Source organism: Callospermophilus lateralis, chromosome 3 (genome assembly GCF_048772815.1).
Source record: "Callospermophilus lateralis isolate mCalLat2 chromosome 3, mCalLat2.hap1, whole genome shotgun sequence".
NCBI lineage: Eukaryota > Metazoa > Chordata > Mammalia > Rodentia > Sciuridae > Callospermophilus > Callospermophilus lateralis.
Window position 1 is genome coordinate 29,011,943 of NC_135307.1, and position 18,349 is coordinate 29,030,291.

Below are 18,349 nucleotides of genomic sequence, written 5' to 3' on the forward strand. Positions count from 1 at the left end.
GTAACACTGTGCACAGCTACCATCTGAGTGGCTGGTGGCTCCGTGGGAGCTTGGCCTGCAGGTAGGCATCATGTAGCACCTTCAGGTGCAGCAGCAGCTGCCCCAGGTTCTCCCCAGTCATTGCTGACAAGAGGATGACCTGTCCCAGGTGTTCCTGGAGCTGGGGCAAACTGGCTCTGGCCTGGGGGAGGTCAATCTTGTTTGTAACAACCACATGGGGCCTCTCAGACAGGCCTTCTTCATACTTATCCAGTTTGTATTTTAAATCCTGAGTCCATGGCTCTGGTAGGGAAAGGTCCACAATGAACAACAGGAAGCAGCAGTGATCCATGTGCCTGAGGAAGCTGAGTCCAAGACCCCTGTCCTGGTGGGCACCTTGGATGATGCCCAGGATGTCTGCCACTACCTGTTGGTGACCTTTGTAGTGAACAATCCCCACATGGGGGTTTAAGGTGGTGAAGTGGTAGGAAGCCACTTCAGCTTTCACATTTGAAATGGACTGGAGGAGCGAGGGCTTCCCAGCACTGGAGTGGCCCACCGACTCGAGCTCCAGGTAAAGAATACATTCCTGACCCAGCTGTTCAGAGGTGCAAGTCACAGGGGCACAGTTGTCATTAACCAGGAAAAAGCGGTTGCCTTTCCCACCTCCCCGCCCAGTGCAGCAATGTACTCCCGGCCTGGCTGGGACAAGTAGGCTATGACCTCACTGCCCTCCTTCACCAAGGTGCCAACAGGCACCATTCTGGCCAAAGCAGTTCTTCCTGCCACCATCTTCTCCACTGAAACCCTGATACTGGGACAGAACCAACAACAGCAACTTGACTTGTTGGTCAGCTCTCAGGACGACATAGCCACCATTTGGGCCATCTCCACCATCGGGCCCCTGAACTCCTTGCAGGGCTCACTATGGAAGAGCTCAAGCCACAGCCTCCATTTCCTCATAAACAAGCATTCTCCAATGGTCCACAAAATACTTTTAAAGATTTTTCTTAGAGAGCAACTTCTTTCCTGGGGGCTCCTGATGCTTGGTGTGGTCCACACAGCCCACTGACAACATCCTGGGTGAAGCCTGCTATGGAAGGAGCCAGTGAGTCCATCATGCCAGGCCCTCCAACTGGGTCTGAGATCTTGCTAAGAAGAGCCTCACAGGTTTATGGCCCCTTGGCATGACCCAGAGAAGGTCATGCACCTGCTGCCTCAGTCTCCTCGCCTTTTGACACATTCTCCCAGCAGAAGCAGACCTGCCCAAGTATGCATGTGGCATGCTTCCCATGCCTGCCCACATGCTCCGGGAGGCCTCTGGGGCCTGCAGACCTGAGCACTGGTCCACAGAGCCTGGTCATGCTACTGCGGAGTGCGACCAATGGCAAAAGGCCGGCTCACCTCGGGCCACCACCTGCCCGCCTCCTCCTAGCTGTCACCACTACCTCAGCACATTTTTTAAAGCTCTACAAATGAATAATGAAGACATTGCAAACAAATGTTTTCAACAACCCCAAAACAGAGTGATTATTTCAGAAAGGAAAAGACATGTCTGAACTTGCTAATAACCAGAGTCTAGGAGCCACTTCTGAATTTCCCATCACATCTCAGATGGATATTGGTTCACAGATGAAGGAAAATCAGCATATGTCACATTTACAAAGAAGTAGAATAAAAGTATTTAAAGTTAGAAAGAACATAAAAACCATTTGCCACAATTCTTGTCACTAAAGAAGATGTTAATTTATCCAGGAAGCATTTACTGACCACTTGCTGTTAGCACAGTGATGAAATATGTACTAAGTGATTTTCCAGGAAGGGAACTGTAAAGGAGGAGATGTTTGTGTGTAATGTTGTCTCTTACACATGCCTGAATACTACATGTTCTATGTCTTATATCATAATGCAAGGGAAAAAAAATTGGGTGAAATAATGAGTCAGGTTTCTATTTTAGAAATTTATTTTAAATATGCTTAATTTTAATATTTTTGAGATTCACATTTTATTTTAGGACTAGGGTCACCAGATAAGCTTAGTCCCTTTTTGAAAAAAGAAGAAATATGCTCCCTTACTTCATCTTTTCCTCCAGCTCCTGCCCTTGTTCTTACTTCCCTTCAAACACGAACTTCTTGAAAGAGTTGTCTATACTCACCATCCCCATCCTCACCTTCCATCACTCCTCAAATCAATGCAATATGGCTTCAGTCACTATGAAACTGCTCCTGCCAAGGTCAACAATAATCTACATGTCAGTAAATGCAAAAGATAACTCAAAATCTTTATTTTGCTTGACCTCTCAGCAGTACTTGACATAGCTGACTACTCCCTTATATACAGAAAGAGTTTTCTCCTGCACACGCTGTGGTACTGCACTGTCGTGATTTTCTAGCTACCTAATTTGGCCTTTTCTCCCTTAGTTCCCTTAGAAGGTGCTACTGTGTAACTACCTCAATGTCCTTTAACCTCTGGTTCTTACTCTACACACATTCCTTAGACAACCTCATCTATTTCTCCGTCTTCAATCACCATTTTTATGCTACAACTCACCAGATCTTGCTTCTGAATTTCAGATCTATAACAAACTTCCAACCAGACATCTCCATTTGGAATCTATGTCTCAAAAACCTCAAACTCATTATGTCTAAAATTTAATAATTTTCTCATCTCTAGACCTGTTCTCCCTCTTCTCTAGCCTTTCTTATTTTAGTAAATGGGACCACCAATCATCCACCCACTAGCCCATCTCAGAAACCTAGGAATCACCCTTGATGCCTCCTTTTTCATGACTATTCAAGTAATTTCCAATTAGATTCTAGCAGCTAAATATTTCTCCAGTCTTTCTACTTCTCGCCATTTCTACTAACATCATCCAAGTCCAAACCACTTTTAACTCTTGCCTAGATTACTTCAACAATTATTCTAAATCACTCTTTCACATTTCAATTCCATTCTCCAGAAGGGCACAATAGTGCATAATTGTAATCCCTGCAACCTGAGACACTGAGGCCAGAGGATCCCAAGTTCAAGGCTGGCCCATGCAACTTAGAAAGACCTTGTCTCAAAATTTTCAGACAAAGAGCTGGAGTATGACTCAATAATAGAGCACCCCCTGGGTTCAATCCCCAGGAGACCCCACCCCCCAAAATCTATTCTCCACACTGCAAGCAGAGTGAGCATTCAAAAATGCCAACCTAGGTTTGGGGATGTAACTCAGTGGTAGAATGCTTGTCTAGCAAGCACAAAATCCTGGGTTTTATCCTCAGCACTACCAAACAAACAAACAAAAAACCTCACATTTTCCTATATAAAATCCTTCAATGGCTTCCTATTGTCCTTAGAATAAGTTCTTATAGGTCTACTATTCTCACCCTGAATTCTTTAAACTCTATCTGGTTTATTCCTGCATATTCATGTGTGTGTGACACACACACACACATACATATATATACATACACACACACACACACACACACACACACACACGTGTATATAGTTTTAGTTGTCCTTTATTTTATTTATTTATGTGGTGCTGAGGATCAACCCCAGTGCCCACACAGCTAGGCAAGTGCTCTACCCCTGAGCCCCAGCCCTCCTGTGTATTATTTTTTAATTTTTTTTATTTTTTAGTTGTAGTTGGACACAATACCTTTATTTCACTTATTTACTTTTAGTGGTGCTGAGGATCGAACCCAGGGTCTCGTGCATGTGATGCCAGTGCTCTACTGCTGAGCCACAACCCCAGCCCCCTCCAGCATATTCTTTAGATTTCAGTTAAATATCATTTTACAAAAGAAGGTTAAAGCCTCGAATTATAATCATTTAAAAATACATGTTCTCCACCTACTATGTGCTAACATCTATGCAAGGCACTGTGAATACAATGACAAGCTTAAAAAAAGGAGCTCATCTTTTCAGTTCTTTACAGAACAGTCTAGTAAATGTATTTTATAATCTCATAGCACCCTGTATTTCTCTTACTTATTCAATGCCATCCCCACTGGATAACAAGTTATTGACAGAAGGTATCATACCATATCTATCTTATTCACCATTTCCTCTCCAGTGCTGAGTTTAGCATTTAGAATAAGTTGCTAGTCAATAAATACTTGAACATTAAATAAATGACAGCTTTACCTAAATATGTTATTTTGAAACTAAAAGGACAAATAAAAATCACAATTCTTGAAAAAGATTATTATCTATTTTAACTAGTCAATCCTTTAAACAGAAAAAAGCTAACTATTTGAAAAGAATATCACATTAAATTATCAACACTTTATTCATAAAACTGGAAAATAGATGGGAGAAGATCAAGTATTTATCCTGTCTTTCTATCTAACTGCCTTTCTAATCAATCAGCCCTAGTTCATGAGTGAAAGTTTTTCTTTACAGAATTGAATATAGATGGGGCAGAAAAAAAAGTCATCATGTTGCAAACTCTAATGAAATAATTTATTCATGCAAAAGTCATCGATGGATAAACCACGAGATGAAAACATGATACCAGATGACAGGAAGCTTTATAGTGGCCAGGCATGGTGGCCATGCTTATAATTCCAGTGACTCAGGAGGCTAAGGCAGGAGGATTAAAAGTTAGAGGCCGGCCTGGGTAACTTAGCAAGACCCTGTCTCAAAATAAAAAATATAAAGGGCTGGGCATATAGCTCAGTGGTAAAGTGCCCCTGGGTTCAATCCCTAGTTCCCACACACACATAACAAAAAAAGGAAATTTTACAGTGGCAGGATCAGACCATCATCACATGAACTCAATTATTAATCTCAGCACCGGGAACAGGACAATCAAGCACTGTATTCCTTATGATGGGATGCAATAAAGTACACAGCACCACCTATGCACCACCTTTGCCAAAATAAAGCTGAATTTCAATGTAAGGTTTTTAAAGCTAGCTTCTAGAAAACTGGGATCTAGCTCAGTAGTACAACACTTACCTAGCATGTGCAAGGCCCTGGGTTCATTTAGACTTAACTTCTAATTTACAAAAAGCACAGGACAGAAGAACAAGTCAAATGACACCATGGGATAATAAAGTCAGAATGTGGGATGTTCTGCAAGACAACTGACACTGATTTTTTAATCAAGTTCAATGCAATGAGATAGAAAAAAGAGAACAGGAGAGACAAATTTTGATCAGCAGATCCTCAATTGAGGGTGATTTTGCCCATGGGTATATCTGGCAATGTCTGGAACTATTTTCAGTTGTCAAAATTGGGAGCCTGCTACTGGCATCTAGTGAGCAGTGAGTAGAGTAGGAATGCTGATACATCCTACAATGCACAGGACAAACCTCCCATAACAAAGAACTATCCTGTCCGAAATTCCTACAGTACTGAGGTTGAGAAACCCTCGTCTGCATTAAGAGTCTTCTGTGTATTCTGTTTTGGATCCTGATTTCAATAAACCAGCAAAACATTATTAGTTAATCTGGAGAATGATTTTTAATTCTGTCAGTATTATGAGACAATAGGGGAAATATGAATGGATTGGGTATCAGATAATACCAAAAAGCTGTTAACATTTTTAGTTGTTATAATAATAATGTTTACTTAAGAAGATTCTTTTTTTAAAAAAGTTTCTAATTAGGAATTTAGAGATGATGGGACTGGGGAATGCAGCTTGCCTATCATGTGTGAGGCCCTGGTTCGATCCTAACACTGGAAAAAAAAAAAAAGTAGGGATGAAATGACATAATATCTAAGATTTGCTTTAAACTATTTCAGCAGCAACAATAAAAATGGCTTGGGTGATGCAAACATGGTAAAGTCAGCTACAGAATCTCAATAATGGATATTGAAACCCTTTTTTCTATTTTCTATGTTTAAAATTTCTCACCCCGCCCCCCAAAAAAATTTAATTAAGTATTTCAAAAATAAAATATGATGGGGCTGGGGATGTGGCTCAAGCGGTAGCGCACTCGCCTGGCATGCGTGCGGCCCAGGTTCGATCCTCAGCACCACATACAAAGATGTAGTGTCCGCCAAAAATTAAAAAATAAATATTAAAAAATTCTCTCTATCTCTCTCTCTCTTTAAAAATAAAATAAAATAAAATATGAATGAAAAAACAATATGCAGAAGGATTTGGTTATCACAACACTAGCATGAAAAAATATTTATCATCTAATAAGCAAAAAGAATCCTAGATCTAGAGGATGACAATTCTTGATTCTTACTGAAAAGATCTTTGTGAAGAGCCTACAAGTTGCAAGGCACTGTCCTAGGTGCTGCAGAGGATTAGAAAGATAAGCACAACAGACCCTGTCTGCAAGAGACTTACAATTTGAAAAACAGAATTAAACCAAGTGGGGTTAAGAACAGGCATGGCTTCATGAAAACCCTAATATTCAAGATAAACACTAAAAGCAACATAACTCTAAGGGGAGAATGGGAGTTGAGGAATTTGGGATAAACTCCAAACAGAGGTAAGAGAGCGACAGGCCCACAAGGCCCTTCATGATCTGGTTCACTCCACAACCCTCAAACCTCATCTTCTATCACTGCTTTCTTTCTACTCTCATCAAAGAATTAAAGGCACTGAATATTCAAGACAATGAAAGAAGTTCATAACAGGCAAGGATATAAAGGCAAAAAAGCAAAAAGCCAAAAATACAAGTCATTTGTTTCTCTATAAGAAAAAGAAAAGTCTGATAGAGGTAAAGATAGAAAAGTCATGTTTTAACTTGAACTAACTCAGGGTTTGATGACAAAAATATTACAAATTTCAGAATGAGGTGAGAAAAAAGACAAAATTTCTAGTTCTAAAATAGAGCAATCTGGGGGAAAATAATCTGGTAAGATGGTAGAAATCTGGTGTAAGGCAACAGAATCACTTACTCTACTTTTTATCCCAAAATCTCAAGTGTTTTCTCCTGATGACATGCCAAGCATCATTTCCTAAAACAATCTGCTTCTTTTCTTAATTTTTAATGCCAAACCTTGTAAAATTAGAATATCCCTCTCTTTTGGAATAGGTAAATCTGAGTTTGTATATCACAAGAGTCTATTTTTTCCTTGATAAATTTAAGGAAGATTAGTAATTGCTAAAAGTGTCTATTTTTAAAAATCACAACAAACGATCTATTCTGTTTTAGTTCTACTTTCCTTCTCTTCTCAAAAAGGAATTCATTTATTCCAACTACCCTGTCAGTCTTTGTGGAAAGAAACACACCTTCCAAACAGAAGTTTTCAGTGGTAGCTTTCTCACAAAAAGATATCACAAAACTTTTTTTTTTCAGTTTTTACTATGGCCAAATTCAAAGACTATTATTTTTTTAGTGAATGGTAACAATGAAATGTAACAAACTTGATCATGTCTTAAACCTACCTTGAAGTAATGTCAGAAAGAATGCATCAGGTCCTAAAACGGACCAATAGATTACCAAAGGATCACATATCGAGAGACTCACCTATGTATCCCATATACACCTCTAAGCATATCTGGGGATCCTCTTAATAAGACAAGACTTCCATTCTTTATTTGCTAAGAACTCTTAATTCGGGAAGCTGACAGTTATCCCTCCTCTGTAAATTTTGTTCTTAAAGAAGTTAATTGGTCCCCATCGGGATGGCGCATGACTGTAATCCCAGTGGCTGGGGAGGCTGAGTAGTTCAAAACCAGCCTCAGCAAAAGTGAGGCACTAAGCAACTCAGACTCTGTCTCTAAATAAAATAGAAAGTAGGGCTGGTGATGTGGCTCAGTGGTTGAATGCCCCTGAGTTCAATCACTAGTATCCAAAAGAAACAAAAAAGATGTAGTTAACTGATCAAAAGGTTTATATGCATTTAAGCACCAATTCTTTGAGAAGCTCCTTTCTACGCTTCTTTTCTGATGAAAATCTTAGTTTAAAATACATTTTTAAAACAAGGTTCTATGCAACAAAACCTAGGAGACTGGTGAAAGGAAACTAAGGTATACAACCGAGTAGAGATTCTCGAGCCAACCCACTACCCTGTGGTGTCTAGACACATCTTCAAATGCTGTTCTTTTAGTAATCCACATTTAGCTAATTAAAAAGCTGGCTGTCAGACCTCTGATTTCTTATGGAATCCGCTGGAGTATAAATTAGCTAGTCATTGTGTTGGAATTAGGCTGGACATTCACTAGTTAAAGTCCCGAGGCCTGCTCACTTAGGGCCTTCTAGGTGAAAGAAACGGCTCCAGTAGATGCTTTCTTACCTGTGGAGTCATCGTAGAGGGATCTGGCTCAGGAGCAGCTTGCTGCTGTTCAGCACTCTTGTTCTTGGCCCCACTCTCCAAAGGCTCTTGCTGGACAGTTGTTTTATTCCCAGAAGGGACGGACGGTGGTGGTAGTAGCTGGGATTTAGAATGGCCCTGGGAGGGCCGGGAAGGAGATGCCTGAGAAGAGGGCAAGTAGGACTGGGAATGGCTCAAATAAGATTGTGAGGAGGAAGAATAAGGAGTGGATGCCAGGTAAGGTTGGGAAGGTGGGGACTGGGAAGGGGACGGCTGGGTAGGAGGTAGGTAGGGCTGAGAGGAAGATGGCGGGTAATACGAGGGTGGTGGTTGAGGAGGGGGCATGTACGATTGAGACGGAGGCATATAGGACCCGGGTGGGACAGGAGGAGATTCAGGCGGGGAATCCAGCTCCATTGGAACCAAACCAGGAGGCCCATCTCGTTGGTGGTGGAGCATCTGGTGTTTGTACTGCTGCTGCTTCTGATAGCTGAGGGCCGGCCCGGGTGGCGGAGGCATCGGTGGCGGCGGCGGCTGCCAGTCCCCGTAACCGCCCCCGGGCATCACCGGCGGGGGCGGCAGCGGGGGCGGAGGAAGGTGGTGGGGCTGGAGCACGCACTGCATTTGCTTCTGGTGCATCTGCTGCAGCTGCTGGAGCTGCGCCAGGTGCTGCTCGCGGAAGCTCATGAAGCCCGAAGAGGAGGGGGCCGCGGGAGTCGTCGAGCTCGCGTACCCGGGCCCCGGCGAGGCCTCAGGAAGCGCCACCGGCGGCGGCGGCGGGACCGGCGGCGGCGGATAGTGGCTGCTCCCGCCATACCGGCCCCAGTTCGGGTACATATCGGAAAAGAAGGCGCAGGGCTCGTCCTGGCGCCGTTACTCGTCGCAACCGACCTCCAGGAGCCGCGGCGGCGACGGCGACAGCCGGAACTCGAGGCGCCTATAGGCCCCGGAGCGTGTAAACGGAGCGCGCCAGTGCGCCGGCGCTACCGAACGGGGCCCGCGACCGGGAAGGCGGGGACGGCACTGAGGTGACTGCGCTTGCGCAGTAGCACCGAGAGGAGAACAAAGGCGAGATAGAGCGGCCCCTTGCTTGGCGACTCGCGGTTGCCATCTATCTTCAGGTATGGATAACTTAGGCGCCAGTGGAATGTTCTCATAGAACCAAGGAACCATAGAGTCTCACAGCTCAAAGGGGTGGTAGAGATCCTATCGCTCCACCGTTCATTTTTGAATGAGAAGGGGAAAAAAAATGTTCCATTCACAATAGCGACAATCGCAACAACAACCCCATAAAACAACAAGGTATAACTCTAATAAGAAATATTTAGAACTTATATGAAGAAAACTATAGAATAATACCTGAGGATAAAATTAAATCTGAAATAATGGGGAGGCTTACCATGGTTCTGAGTGAAAAGAGGAATTGTAAAGACATTAGTTCTTTCCAAATTAAAAGAATAGACTTAACTTATTTCTACCCAGCAGTACACTTGAGAACAAAGCTGTGAAGAATGGAAATATAGTACACTAATCCCTATAGGTAACATCTGCAGGTAGTGTAAAAGGGGAGAAATGGAATTCTTCGTCATATTTCAACACATAAAAATCCATGTTGGAAAATCTCTAAAGTAGACATGGAAAGAAATAAATATATAGATTGTCCAGACGACCTAGAAGATAATCATACAAAAATCTTTGAGCCTGATAATAAACAAGGACTCTTGGTTTGAGTGAATCATTGAATTCTAGAAAAGACAGTACCTAACTCTGAGAGTATTAAGTTGGCAGCATGTCAGTTTGGACCACTTAAAGATTTGACTTTTCTTCCATCTTAGCAACCCAGATCTTCACCTCTCTCAGGAAGTGAATGTGAGTGAAAAATTGGGTAGGCTGGTATCCTTCAGAAGGAAGAGCTTCTATTCTCTCCTAAGAATTTAGTTTTGTTTCTTTTAACTTTCTATTGAAGTATAATATATATACATAAAATTGCATGCCATAGGTATATAGCATAGGGAATTTTAACAAACCAATCACCAACCCAGACCAAGAAACAAAACATTACCTAACCCAGTAATCCCAGTTAGTTGTATTTTTAATATCTTTGATTGAACCGCCCCCACTCCTTTTTTTTTTTTTTTTTTTTTTTTTTTTTTAGTACTGGAGATTGAACCCAGCAGCATTTTGTCACTGACCTACATCCTTACCCCTTTTTATTTTTTTATTTTGAGATAGGGTCTCACTAAGTTGCTTAGGGTTTCACTAAATTTTTTAGGCTGGCCTAGAACTGCAATTCTGTCTCAGGTTGCTAGGATTACAGGCATGCACTACCATGCCTGGTGAAATTTTCCTTTTGAGATATACAAAAAAAAAAAAAAATGTAGGGCTGGGGTTGTAGTTCAGTGGTGGAGCGCTTACCTAGCATGTGTGAGGCACTGGATTCAATTCTCAGCACCAAATATGAATAAGTAAAAATAAAGTTCTATCAACAACTAAAAAAATGTAATTCACTTTAGTAATAGAACAAAGGAGAAAATAATAATGATCATCTTGTTAAATGCAGAAAAATAATTTGATAAATTTCATAATTAAAGTTCATGATTTTTAAAAAGCTTAGTGTTATAGTTTGGATCTTAAATGTCCCCCAAAGACCCATATGTTAAAGGCTTGGTTGCCAGCCTGTGGTGCTATTGGGAGGTGGTGGAACATTTAGAAAGTGGGTCTATTGGGAGGAAGATAGGTCATTGGAGGCATATACCTGCAGGGATATCGGGAGCTCTCTCTCTCTCTTTGCTTCCTGGCCACCATGAAATGAATAGGCCTGCTTTGCCACATACCACCCTCCCTCACCCTGACTTGACATACTGTGCCACCACAGGCCCAAAGCAATTGAGCTTAGTGACCATGACTGAAACCTCTGAAACCATGAGCCAAAATAAACTTCCTGCCCTTCAAATTGATTAATCTCATGAATTTGTCATAGCAAAGGAAAGCTGACTAACACACTTAGCAAACAAGAAATAAAGGTGTTGTGGTGCATGCCTATAATCCCAGCAGCTTTACAGGTTGAGGCAGGAGGATCCCAAGTTCAAAGCCAGCCTCAGCAACTTAGAAAGACCTTATCTCAAAATAAAAAAATAAAAAGGGTTGCGGGGCTGAGGTTGTGTGTGGCTCAGTGGTAGAGGGCTAGCTGAGCACATGTGAGGCACTGGGTTTGATACTCAGCACCACATAAAAATAAATAAACAAAATAAATATGTTGTGTCCATCTATAAGTTAAAAAAAAAAAAAGGGTTGGGGATGTGGCTCAGCAGTAAACACTCCTGGGTTGAATCCCTAGTACCAAAAACAAAACAAAAAAAAGGAACTTTTTTGATCTGAAAAAAAAAGAATCTAATTTTAAGAAACTACAGCAAAACCACGCTTATGGTGAAAAGTTTAAAGTTTTTACATCAAGACCAAAAACAGACATCAATGATCATTACATTTGTAATGAGTTGAATTTTGCCCCCACTAAAAGACATGTCAAAGCTCTCACCTCAGTAACTCAGAATGTAACCTTATTTGGAAATAGAATAGTTACAGATGAGATCTTCCTGGAGTAGCATAGGTCCCTAATTCAATATAATCTGCATTCTCATAATAAGGTGGCCATGTGAAGACAGAGAATGGCATTATGCTACCACAGGCCAATGTTTTCATTTGTACAAACATACACACACACACACACACACACACACACACACACACAATCTTCTATTGGTTCTGTCTCACTAGAGAACCCCTTCTAACATAGATAGTGACAAAGGTGGCTTCTAGTAATGTTTGTTTATTTATTTGAATGCCATTACATAGGCACATTCAGTTTTTTAAATAATCTGTCAAGTTGTACCACTTATAATTCATGCACTTTCTGTTTGTTATCATTTAATAACTGAACCTCCACAAAAATGTTGGACACTGGAAGTTCAAGTGAACATTTACTGTATGATCTACTTTATATATAGTTCAAAAATCAGCAAAATAAAATTGTGTTAGAAGTGAGGGTGGTAGGTAGTTGCCTTTGAGGAGAAGAAAAAGAGTAGAGACCAGTAAAGGCCCAATTGGATTTCTGAGGTGAGAACAATGTTCTGTTTCTTGAACCAGGTTGTAATTTCACAAATACTTCCTTTATTGAAACTTAAGTGGTACCAAAACAGGCGGTGGACCAATGGTACAGAATAGAGGACACAGAAACCAATCCACAAAATTACAACTATCTTATATTCGATAAAGGGACTAAAAGCATGCAATGGAGGAAGGATAGCATCTTCAACAAATGGTGCTGGGAAAACTGGAAATCCATATGCAACAAAATGAAACCGAATCCCTTTCTCTCACCATGCACAAAAGTTAACTCAAAATGGATCAAGGAGCTTGATATCAAATCAGAGACTCTGCGTCTGATAGAAGAAAAAGTTGGCTCCGATCTACATATTGTGGGGTCGGGCTCCAAATTCCTTAATAGGACACCCATAGCACAAGAGTTAAAAACAAGAATTAACAAATGGGACTTACTCAAACTAAAAAGTTTTTTCTCAGCAAGAGAAACAATAAGAGAGGTAAATAGGGAGCCTACACCCTGGGAACAAATCTTTACTCCTCACATTTCAGATAGAGCCCTAATATCCAGAGTATACAAAGAACTCAAAAAATTAAACAGTAAGAAAACAAATAACCCAATCAACAAATGGGCCAAGGATCTGAACAGACACTGAAAAACCAGCCTCTATCTCAGAGCAAAGCCTGTCCAAGGAAGGGACATGACCTTTGTCCTTGGAAAAACCCACAGAGCACTCCTAAGCACATTCCCACCCTGCTAAGTTGTTTATCTACAAATAACAGGAGAGATCTGCTATGCCAGTTGTCCCTGACTCAGTCAGGCTAGGTGGAGATCCATAGCAGCCCCCTAGCAGCCACCAATCAGCATGAGACAGGGAAATACCTGGGATGCCAGATAACCCTCCCAGTAGTTTATGGTGGTTGATAACATGTTGGGAAACCATGTAGTTCAGCACGTACACCCCTCATGTCTTAAACCAATCAGTTCAAATGAATACCCCTTTTGTACTGACCAATCACCCCTACCCAACTTGTTCCCGCCAGTGAATATGCTAATCATGTTTTAGAGTTGTTATTTGATTTTCCCGTGGTGTGTGATGATTTGCTAAGGGATGCTATGATGTTTGTGAAGTCCCTGCCCTCTCCAAAAAATGTTTAAAACTGCTGCAAACCCTGGGTTCGGGGCCTCTCAGCGTCACCAGTTGCTGTGTCTGTGTGCGGAAGATCGAGGTAGCTCACAATAAACACCTCTTTGCTGCTTACACCGATCTTGGGTCTCTGGTGGTCTTTGGGGGTCCCGAATTCGAGCATAACAACACTTCTCAGATGAGGACATACAATCAATCAACAAGTACATGAAAAAATGCTCACCATCTCTAGCAGTCAGAGAAATGCAAATCAAAACCACCCTAAGATACCATCTCACTCCAGTAAGATTGGCAGCCATTATGAAGTCATGCTGGCGAGGATGTGGGGAAAAGGGTACACTTGTACATTGCTGGTGGGACTGCAAATTGGTGCGGCCAATTTGGAAAGCAGTATGGAGATTCCTAGGAAAGCTGGGAATGGAACCACCATTTGACCCAGCTATTGCCCTTCTCGGTCTATTCCCTGAAGACCTTAAAAGAGCGTACTACAGGGATACTGCCACATTGATGTTCATAGCAGCACAATTCACAATAGCTAGACTGTGGAACCAACTTAGATGCCCTTCAATAGATGAATGGATTAAAAAATGTGGCATTTATACACAATGGAGTATTACTCAGCACTAAAAAAATGACAAAATCATGGAATTTGCAAGGAAATGGATGGCATTAGAGCAGATTATGCTAAGTGAAGCTAGCCAATCCCTAAAATACAAATGCCAAATGTCTTCTTTGATATAAGGAGAGCAACTAAAAACAGAGCAGGGAGGAAGAGCATGAGAAAAAGATTAACATTAAACAGGGTGGGAGGGAAAGGGAGAGAGAAGGGAAATTGCATGGAAATGGAAGGAGACCCTCGTTATTATACAAAATTACATATAAGAGGATGTGAGGGGAAAGGGAAAAAAAAACAAGGGAGAGAAATGAATTACAGTAGATGAGGTAGAGAGAGAAGATGGGAGGGGAGGGGAGGGGGGACAGTAGAGGATAGGAAAGATAGCAGAATACAACAGTCACTAGTACGGCAATACGTAAAAATGTGGATGTGTAACCGATGTGATTCTGCAATCTGTATACGGGGTAAAAATGGGAGTTCATAACCCACTTGAATCAAATGTATGAAATATGGTATGTCAAGAGCTTTGTAATGTTTTGAACAACCAATAAAAAAAAAAGAAAAAGAAACTTAAGGATGCTTTGTGATTTCCTGTTTGTGTGCTGTATTTCACAATTTTAAATAAATTCAAAAACAAAGGTGGAAATAAGAAAAGTGATGGTAGTGATGATAAAATAGAGAAAATAGGGAAAGATAAAATTAGGTGGAAGAAGATGGAAAGCTTTCTCCTTGCCTTTGCTTTTTCCACCTTTCCCAGTAGGTCTAGCTGTCTGGGCATTTATCCAGAACCCCTCCAACAAAAGGGGCCTTTCAGCACCTGCTTGGGATATAGCACCACTGTCTAAACAGGCCCTTTTACATTCCCTCATTGATTAAGACAAAGTAAAGGTATTGTACCTAAAGAAAATTTAGATGCTATGGGGATCCTATTTCCTTACTATGGAATCCCTTACACTATGGTCCCAGAGACTCAGGAGTCTGAGGCAGGAGGAATGCCTCAGCAGTCCTCTCAGGAAACTAACGTAGTCAGCCACTTAATGCTTCTAAACTGCACAATTTTCAAAAATAGCAACCATCTTCATTATACAGAACCTTAGTGCCAAAGAGATATTTTTTTAAAAATCTCATTGTGTGTATGATGCTCTCCGTGTGACATCTTAGGAACATCAACTTCACAGTATAAAAACCAATCCAGGCCGCAAATGGTGGTGCACTCCTGCTACTGAGGGAGGTTGAGATAGGAGCATTTCAAGTTCAAGGCTAGCCTAGGCAACTTAGCCTATTTCAAAATAAAAATTTTTTAAATGGCTGAGAATATAACTCAATGGTAGAGTGCTCTTGAGTTCAATCCCTAGAATCACACATAAAAACCAACATATACACATTTTAGAGAACAATTTTACTAATCTAGAATGCAAAAAGTAAAGAATAATAAATATCAAAATGAACTAAGATTAATTATAGCACAGATCATGAGAAAGTTGTATGTGTGGGACCCCAGAGGATCAGCTATCAACATCAACTACTATGAGTCTTTTCTGGATTAAGTTTACAACCCACGGGCATTTCTTTATTATTTTTCATTCTTGTTGTTGCTAGGGAGATTTGGGTGCAGGTTGAGAAGAAAAAACGGCATTTGGCATTTTGAGGCCTTTGTGTGTATGTGTGGTACTGAGGCTTTTGTGTGTATGTGTGGCACTTTACTAATGATCTACACCCCAACCCTTTTTATATTTAATTTTGAGACAGGGTCTCCTAATTGCTAAGGCTGGCCTCAAACTTGCAATCCTCGTGCCTCAGACTACTGAGTCTCTGGGATCATAGGTGTGTTCTACCACAGAGCTGAGGCCATATTTCTGATTGGCTGGTGGCTTGCATGCCTTTTCATGGAATAAATTCTTACTAGGGGTTTGGGGATTTAACTTCATGGTAGAGTACTCACCTATCATGTGCAAGGCCTTGGGTTTAAACCCTGGCACTGGAAACAAACAAATGAAAACCTTACTAGCTAATTCTTGCAGTTTACACTATTCTAAACAACACAATCTAGGTGCAGATTAGCTGCAATGGAGTCTGTGCTTAGGTAAGCATTTCTTCAGGATTCTAGTTGGACACTGTGTAGACACAGTGTGATCTGGTCATACAGAGTCTTGGAAATGTGTTTCTTTCCCTTCTTATCACCATGGAGTCCTGAGCCCATTTTATTCTAAATAAATCCATAGATGTTCATAAGTAATCTTAATTGCTATGGGGTCAATCCTTCCAGCCATTTCTCATGGATCTGTGAGGGTTTTGGAAAGCCCAAAATTGAGGGTGTACACACATTATAGTTATTTGGATGTTAGCTATAGCAACAGCTGAATCTTAAAAAGAAATGTATTGGAAAGATAATGTAGAATCACAAAATATGTAAGAAAATCACATGTTCCTTAGTCCAGGAGCAGGGAAAAAGCCAGGGTAGGAGCTATTCCACCATTAAGCTCTGGATGCTGGAAGAAACAAGGTTCACTTTTCCTTTTCTCTTGAAGCCTCTAAATACCTATAAGATTATCAGAGGAAGGCTCTGGAAGGAGCTGCCATGTTCCTTTCCGCTTCTATAGTGTAAGAACTGGGCACTCTGATCTAACTTCTAATATACACAATTGGGGAAAATGTAACTCCAAGGAGAAAAGGGGTAATTAGGTGGGAGGAGGGGATTTGTTGTTGTTGTTGTTTTGGTACTGGGGATTGAACTCAGGGGCACCCAACCACTGAGCCACCTCCCCAGCCCATTTTTGTATTTTATTTAGAGACAGGGTCTCATTGAGTAGCTAAGTGCCTCGCCATTGCTGAGGCTGGCTTTGAACTCAAATCCTCCTGTCTCAGCCTCCAGAGCTGATGGGATTACAGGATTTGGCCACTGTGCCTGGTTTGGGAGGGGATATTGACAAATAAAACCAACAAATATCTACCTCCTGGGGAGTGGGCCTCGACTGTCAGCCAAATGTGCTCAGAGACAGGACAATAAAAGGAACTTAGAAGAACACAGATCAAATGCAAAAAGAACCTTATCAAAAAGATTATGGGGAAGAATGAACACTGGTTTTCTGAGCAAGGGTAAATTGGAAATGGCCTTAAAATTGAAGAGCTGATATGTTTATTAGAATGCAGTCTAAACTGTTTTTGAAACAATGAGAAACTAAAGGACAATGGCTTAAGCAAAATGAAAGTTTATTTCTTACTCAAAGAGCAGTTCAGAAGCAAGCCATCAGAAGCTGTTTTCTTCGACATAAAGCTTTCATCTCTGGTGGCTACTCTGGCTTGTCAAATTTGCATCTAGCCAGTGGGTTAGGGGAGCATACCTTTTTACTTTTTTTTTGGAGGCAGGGTACCAGGAATTGAACTCAGGGGCCCTGGATCACTGAGCCACATCCCCAGCCCTATTTTGTATTTTATTTAGAGACAGGGTCTCACTGAGTTGCTTGTCACTCACTTTTGCTGAGGCTAGCTTTGAACATGCACTCCTGCTGTCTCAGCCTCCCAAACCACTGGGATCACAGGCATGCACCACTGTGCTAGTTTTACCTTTTTTTTTTTTTTTTAACGTGATGCTGAGGGTTTTTTTTTTTCCACTTACAGTTGTTTTATTTTTTTTAATTGGTTGTTCAAAACATTACAAAGCTCATGACATATCATCTTTCATACATTTGACTCAATTGGGTTATGAACTCCCATTTTTACCCCAAATACAAATTGCAGAATCACATCGGTTACACACTCACATTTTTACATAATGGCATATTAGTGACTGTTGTATTCTGCTACCTTTCCTATCCCCTACTATCCCCCCTCCCCTGCCCTCCCATCTTCTCTCTCTACCTCATCTGCTGTTGTTCAATTCTCTCCCTTGTTTCCCCCCCTTTCCCCTCACAACCTCTTATATGTAATTTTGTGTAACATTGAGGGTCTCCTATCATTTCCATATGCTTTCCCTTCTCTCTCCCTTTCTCTCCCCCAACTCATCTTTGTTTAATGTTAATCTTTTCCTCATGCTCTTCCTCCCTGTTCTGTTCTTAGTTGCTCTCTTTATATCAAAGAAGACATTTGGCATTTGTTTTTTAAGGATTGGCTAGCTTCGCTTAGCATAATCTGCTTTAATACCATCCATTTCCCTGCAAATTCTATGATTTTGTCATTTTTTAGTGCTGTGTAATACTCCGTTGTGTATAGATGCTACATTTTTTTTTTATCCATTCATCTATTGAAGGGCATCTAGGTTGGTTCCACAGTCTAGCTATTGTGAATTGTGCCGCTA

The 18,349-nt window shown here is 41.2% G+C and overlaps 1 protein-coding gene and 1 pseudogene across 5 annotated transcripts in view; both read right to left on the reverse strand.

The window, feature by feature from the left end:
- The window catches only part of Ylpm1 (YLP motif containing 1), a 73,171-nt gene extending 63,993 nt beyond the window's left edge, over positions 1–9,178 (reverse strand). For all 5 annotated transcript variants that reach the window (XM_076849857.2, XM_076849853.2, XM_076849855.2 and 2 more), the window contains exon 1: positions 8,176–9,178. In XM_076849857.2, coding sequence (XP_076705972.1) covers positions 8,176–9,030 — 855 coding nt within the window. In that variant the 5' untranslated portion in view covers positions 9,031–9,178. The remainder of the gene's footprint in view (positions 1–8,175) is intronic.
- Positions 17–1,087, reverse strand: LOC143393677 (mitochondrial ribosome-associated GTPase 2 pseudogene; annotated as a pseudogene).
- Positions 9,179–18,349: the final 9,171 nt, after the last annotated feature.